Source organism: Pyrus communis, chromosome 15 (assembly GCF_041283825.1).
Source record: "Pyrus communis isolate YQ-2024b chromosome 15, ASM4128382v1, whole genome shotgun sequence".
Classification (NCBI taxonomy): Eukaryota; Viridiplantae; Streptophyta; class Magnoliopsida; order Rosales; family Rosaceae; genus Pyrus; species Pyrus communis.
Genome location: NC_142579.1, coordinates 25,415,907 through 25,422,918, shown reverse-complemented (window position 1 = coordinate 25,422,918; position 7,012 = coordinate 25,415,907). Strand labels below are relative to the sequence as shown.

The window sequence follows — 7,012 nt, the reverse complement described above, 5'->3', positions numbered from 1 at the left end:
TATGCAAGCTCTGCAAGGTGCAAAATCCAGCTTTAGATATGAACTTTGTCATGACTCTATTGACTCTTCCCACCAAAAAGAATATAACAATAATAATAATACCAGTTGATGTATCAACATTTTTGTAATCCATGATCATCTTCCAAGAATCCATCGTCGTATGGCTGGATATTACTGCATGCATACTGCACTGGTTACATTACATGCACCCAGATCTTTGGTCACATATAATCATGACTGTCTTACTATCTTGGAAATCGGCTCCCTCAGCCTTTTATATAAGATCAGATGATCGTCTCCCAAAAATAATACATGAAGAGAGAAATGCCAGCAACACAGCAATCCACTGAGAAAAAGAGGGATACCCTCCCCTGTAGTTTGAGTATAATGCCAAACAGAATATATAGGTTACCCTGTTAACATATCCTACCGTATAGATTCTCTTTTACTGTATCTTTTTCTTTCATAGTTTTCAACATATATTTGCCTAAAGACGATATGTTACGCTCCTTACTCGATAACTTAAATATAGCATCACAAAATAACGTTTTCTTGTTAGAGGAATGTTTATATATGTTGGAGGGCTTTGAATTTGTACTACTTATGATCAATATTTTGTATTCAAGTAATTCCCCTTCTCTACTATGACTAATAATGGTCAAGATAACTGGCATGTTTTCAACCCACAACATACATAGTTTATTGTTTCTCAACAGGAAAAACATATTTTTAACTGTTAATTATCATGTCTTTTATAATTCTTATGTCTCTATATATGAAGATTTATGTTGCCAGACAAAATACAGTTAAAATTAACCAGAACAGAGTCTAACAAGATATATAACTATACAGTTGATGCAAAAGCATTTCTCAAACACTATATTAGAACTTACAAAAGAAAAAATTGGAAGTAGTTATAGTTAATATATAAGTGACATTGAATCTGTGTATTGTTATAACTTATCAATATTAATGGTACTACTCTCTTTTTCTTTGTCCTTCCTTTATGGGTGGAATTGGAAAGAAGTTGTGATAAATGGGCACACAACTGTTTTTATACAGGGAATGCTAGGGAGATTAATTATTTAGATTAAATTTTATAAATCATATGACTATTTATTGATGATTGAATTATTACTTAAGTGTTAGTTAACGTACTTATTTTTTATTAGTGGAGAAATTTTTTAGTGTCGAGAACACGACCGAATACACCACGTCTAATAATATAATTGGTTAGAAACTTGAAACAAAAAATTTCAACCAATAGTATTATGCCAATTAATGTACGGACTTTATTCCTAGCACATTAAATTTTTTTTATTTCTGACACATCATATATTTTACAGTATAGTTAAAAAGTTGTCCACCTAGCACTGCTGTTTCCATATATATACTAGCCCCACCACCTCTTAGCATACATACAGTTCAGTGTTTTGTTCACACTGCTGCTCTTCACCCCTAACTCTCTTCAATTACAAGTTACAACACAGACACATGGCGAAACGTTTCAATCTCCGATTCTCCCGAGTCATCACCTCCTTCCATTCCTGCCGTTCGAAAGATCCCTCCTCTCTCCCCTCAAATCCTGTCCCTTCATTCCTCCGTCCACCCCCCTTAGCCACGGCCCCGACACCACCTCTACCGTCCAAAACCCACCACCACTCCTCATCCATCAAACGCCACGTGTTATTTTGCGGCTGTAGACCCAGACCAACGCTCTCCGACGACGACCACACCAAATCATCGCCCGATCTTCATAAGTTCGAGTGGGACCGAGAGGACAAGTGGCACGTTGTCGCAAAAGTCTACGACATCACCCCCCGACGCAAAATCTACACTTCCTCCGCCTCGCCCGAATCCGACGCAAACGATGGCGCTTCACCTCCTCCCTCCTCCGCCATAGAGAAGGAACAAAAGAGGAAAACGCGACGAGTCAACAGAAAGAAGAAAAGAACGACGAGTCGCATCCGGATCAGCGCGTCCTCGTTCGAAACCGGACTTTTTAGCAGCGAAGGCGGCGGCTTCGACGATGGCGAAGAAACCGAAACCCTAGTCTCCACCAGATCATCCTCCAGAAGCTTCTCCACCGACTCTTCGCCGCCGCCAAGGCGAAGAAAAAAGAAGCGGAGCAGCAGCGCCGCCAGACACAGCCTTTCGAGGAAGTCTGCGGCAGGGGAGAGCGAAGCTGTGCCGGCAAGGCTGTCGATGTTTCAGAGGCTGATACCGTGCAGGGTGGAGGGAAAAGTGAGGGAGAGCTTCGCGGTGGTGAAGAAGTCAGAGGATCCTTACGAGGATTTTAAGAGGTCGATGATGGAGATGGTTTTGGAGAAGCAGATGTTTGAGGAGAGGGAGCTGGAGCAACTGCTGCATTGCTTTTTGTCGTTGAATTCGAAAGAGCATCATAGGGTTATTGTTGAAGCTTTCACAGAGATTTGGGAGGGTTTGTTCTGTTGTAGTGCAAGATCCTCAGGAGCTAGGGTTTCTAGGGCTCTTTGAAATATGATTAACTAGTGTTTTAACTTTTAATCAATGAAATGGAAAATAAAATTGCTCTCTCTTTAGTTTCTTCACAATGTAGTTAATTGGGTATTGTCATGCATTTTTCCTCTACGTAAAACTAGACGATCACTTTGTAGTAGTACTTGGGAGTTAGCATGCATGATGAAGCAAGCAAACACATGTTAATTATTAACTGGAAGTACCAAATATAAAACATAATTTGTATCTTATCAAAGGAAGGTAAAAAAAAAAATGCCCACAATCTTAGTTTTGTCCTTTTCTTTTAAATATTTTGACATACATTAACATGGATCTATTTTCTTAGAGTTTAATCTTTTGGAAATGTTTAACATGGTATCAGACTATTGATTCTAGAAGGCTTTGGATTCGGAATGACAAAACCTCCGCCAAGTGTGGTCAAATGATTTCATTAATCTTCATCTCATTGATTAATTTGATTTAAAGATGCTTGCATTTAAAAGTAAACGGGAAGACTGGGTTTGTGAGATTTGGTTGGAGCTTCTCTTACCGTGGCGCTTGACTAGGACAATATTTTGGCTCCGCCACTGATCACTCAAAAAGAATAATGTGACCTAGTTTTATAGGAATAGTGTTGATTTAGGCCTTCACATGGTAGAAATCAGGTTCAATTATTGTCTAACACCTCAATGAGTCAATAAAGCAAATAGTAGGTCATGAAAGCCGTGTTCAACGGAGGCATTGGAAACCCCATGGACCTATGGAGGATGTAAAGTTGCAACAGCTATAAACGAGTTTGCACTTTTGGTCGACAAGACATGAGACTAATTGATGCCCTGCTCGTTTGACAGGAGGAGGAGGAGGAGGAGCTAGCCTCAGATCGATCGGTAAACGCAGGCGGATTCATAATCAATAATATTGACGACGACCAATTAAGCATTTGGACCGACTAGCGATTAAAAGCTAGCCTTCTGGACTGCATATGATGATTATGTTGTAACTTGCAACTTTAAACATGAACGAATAAATTAAGGTAATCCTTTTTTCCGCGATGCACGCTAGCTGCATATGGAAATGGAAGTATATAACATTTATAAAATTGGAAAAATTGATAGTGATCTTCTAGTTGTTTTTTTTTTTTTTTTTTCATTTATTAAAGGGAGAAAACTGATGGCAAACCATGGTTATCCATTCCTTCCGAGGGTCGAGAAAACTCACAGAGGCATTTCAACCTCTCCCTGGCCACACCAGCAATGGGTTTCGAACCCAGGACCTTCAGTTTTTAATTTGAAGGAAGCCTCGCAATCCGACCTTTACCACTGGGCCACCAGCTTGTGGTTATAGTGATCTTCTAGTGGAAGTGGTATGCTTTAATTATATATGAAAAATGAAAGAAGACTGCCATTAATCATTTTTTTTTTTTTTTTTTTTTGAAATGTTCGTTACTAAGATTGTTTTTTTATATTTAATATACACCACTAAAATATGCAAATAATTCTCGCAAGCGCTAATCATTAACTATCTGAATGGGGACAATTGTCACTAGCATAACTTTTTTGAAAACATGCAAGAAAATGTTCATGAATAAGGATTTTAATTGTTTGTTAAATCAATACCTTGTTTGAGTGTGCCATTACATGTAGTTAATAAGACATTCTCCATATATAAGAGGGATTACCAAAACCATTTCAGCCCACTAGTTAATACATTTGTTTTGTTGCATGAGGATTATATGAATTTTGTTAACATCTCGTCCATACACATGTGAGCATAATTTAACTGTTACAAACAACGTAAGCTCTACATACATCAATTATCCAAAGTCGTTCACACAAGCATGAGCAACTGAATATAACTTACCTCAAGGACTAAAACAAAAAACTTCACCATTAAACCAATGTTCAATGTGCTTGTTCATTCCACTACCTCGTTCTTTTTTAGGTATTGCCAGTTACTTCTATTCCTTTCGCCTTTTCTTTTTAACGCACAAATGGAAAGAAAGAAAACTCCCTTTCAATATGTATTGTACACACTTCACGTAACGTAAAGTACCCACAAACACAATGGAATCGAATCCCACCATCCATCTCTCGACAAAAAAAAAAAAAAAAAAAAAAGAATCCCACCATCCATCCACGACGACATGACCAACTGATAACTCTCTCTCTCTCTCTCTCTCTCTCTCTCTCTCTCACCGGTCGTGATCAGTCAGGTGGTGAGAGCCTTCTCTTCAATTGTGACCCACCACTGTAGTAAAAAGCAAGACTTCACTAATACCGTTAGCAGTAAATTTTGATGGGGCAGGGAAGTGCATGTCTTTAATTTAAGGTTAAGGTTAAAGAGATTAAATTTCTAAATCAAATTTTGTCAATCAAATAATATGAACATTGATTATTGAATTATTACTTAAATGTTAATTAACGTGTTTATTTTCTATTTGTGACATATTATTTAGTTTGAAAATTTGATTTAAAAATTTAATCTTCCTAACATCATCCTTAGTTTAATATTTCTTGGCCAAAGAGAATGAGCTTGTTCTGGAAATGGGTAGGTTTCAGTGGGTGGAAGGAACACACGGCACCAGAGATTCTTTACCAACCTCAGAACTAAAATTTTAATTTTATCTGGCTCAAGGTTGAAAGAGTTAATTTACAAATGTATCCATGAACTTAAGTGGTTATTTTACTTTTTAAAATGTGGTAAATGAACTTTTTCCCTAAAATGTGGTTATTTTACTTTTTTCTCCCTAAATTGGTGCATAAACTTTTTAAAATGTGGTAAATGAAGACCATAGTGACATCAGTTACAAAAGTTGACAGAATTAGTGGTTAGTTGTTTTTAGGTTTGAACAAACCTCAATGCCAACTATGTTAACAAAAAATCCTTTCGCACTAACACCAAACCGTCACAGCCTTTATAGACCACAAGGAGATCGAGAGACGTTCATCGTTAAGATCATTCCCGAACAATGCAAGAACAACAACTCAGATGGAAGCACAAGTAAGAAATCAATATTTAAGGTGAAAAAATATTCGGATTGGTTGTTATGTTACCTTTTGAACATATCAAATGACTACTCTTAAAAATTAAGTGATTACGTGTCAGTAGATGAATGACATTTTAGTCAAGTAGACGAGTCGTCAAAATGCCCTCCAAACTATTTTGTAATACAAGAAGATTTGTTAGGGTTCAAAAATTGAAAAAACCAACTTGAAATTGGGACGAAATAAATTTGAAGGGCCAAAGTGGAAAAACCGAAAGTCTGAAATCAGCAACCGCAGCAGCACTTGGCCCCAAGAGATTTCAATCTCCAATCTTGTTTTCGATTAGCATAGCAAGTTAGCAGCAACAACACGAAGAGTATCAGTAGACCCATCGGTCAGTCACAGTTGTGGGAGCAGCTCAGGACTCGTAACCCTACGGTCCTACACTTGTTTGTCCAATCCACCCTTGGATTCTTATCCTTGGACTATTATTGACTCCTGCCTTGGGATTGAGGAGCGTGTATTTGAAGGAAGAGAAAAAACAAAATCAGACAAAAATACTATGGGCTACTGCATCAGTAGTCTTCTAGCTTACTCTTGTTTAGTCCTTTCTAGATTTCTTGTCCAACGAGGCCCAGGGATTAGGATACACCTGATTTTCGGGAGATTTTTTTGGGTAGGGGACTTACGAACCCCTGTGTCCAAGACACAAACAAGTGGCATCCCTTGCATTCTCCCGTGTCCCGGGCGGACAGGTTATACGACACTAGGATACATATATATGTTGTGTGTGTTGTTCAATCAAGGCCCTTGAATTGTGAGAATTGGAACAAGCAAGGTCAGTGAATTGGATTGTGGCTTTCTGAATTGGAATTTGGATTGGAATGGTATCCAATTTAAATTGGAATTGTGGTATTTTGGATTGCATATGCGCTATTTTGATTTGGAATTTGGATATGTGCTTATAGATTGGATATGTTACTGAATATTAGCCATGTAGTTTGAATTGGATATGTGATTGCATATTAGGTACTTAGTTTGAATTGATTTGGATATGTGCTAAATTGAATTGGATACGTTGAATTATAGATGTGCTACTTTGAATTGGATATGTTGAATTGGTGATGTGCTACATTGTTAGGATAGACAGGTTTAGTAGCCAACCCGGTACACCTACGTCTTAGGTAAACAAAAACCAACAAGCCAACTAGGACACTTACACCCTCTCAAGTAGAAACTCCCTCAAATGAACAATTATCATGAAGATTATTAGGACGATGATCCTGATGTGGATTGTGTCTAGAGTTATGCTTAAATGATTGGGGCATAGACAATGTATTTACCGATATCGTTGACAATGCTAGTGCAAATAACACCGCAATTGCATACATGAAGATAAAGCTAAAGTCGAATGGTACTATTTTACTTGACGGAGCTCATTTGCACATGAGGTGTGCTTGTCACATCCTTAAATTGATATCCTGAATCGAACCATAAATTTTCAATGCAATTTTTTATCCTTTGGTGTGGTTTTTCAGACTTCGACTTTC

General features: G+C 37.7%; 1 protein-coding gene across 1 annotated transcript; it reads left to right on the top strand.

Moving 5' to 3' along the window:
- The first annotated feature begins 1,424 nt into the window (after positions 1–1,424).
- Positions 1,425–2,565, top strand: LOC137729434 (transcription repressor OFP7-like). The gene has a single exon (XM_068468380.2). It carries the CDS (start codon positions 1,495–1,497, stop codon positions 2,494–2,496), a length of 1,002 nt encoding a protein of 333 aa, XP_068324481.1. The 5' UTR covers positions 1,425–1,494; the 3' UTR covers positions 2,497–2,565.
- Positions 2,566–7,012: the final 4,447 nt, after the last annotated feature.

What these genes read in the sequence shown, in the direction of transcription:
- LOC137729434 (XM_068468380.2), top strand. Translation starts at nt 1,495, where the DNA reads ATGGCGAAACGTTTCAATCTCCGATTCTCCCGAGTCATCACCTCCTTC.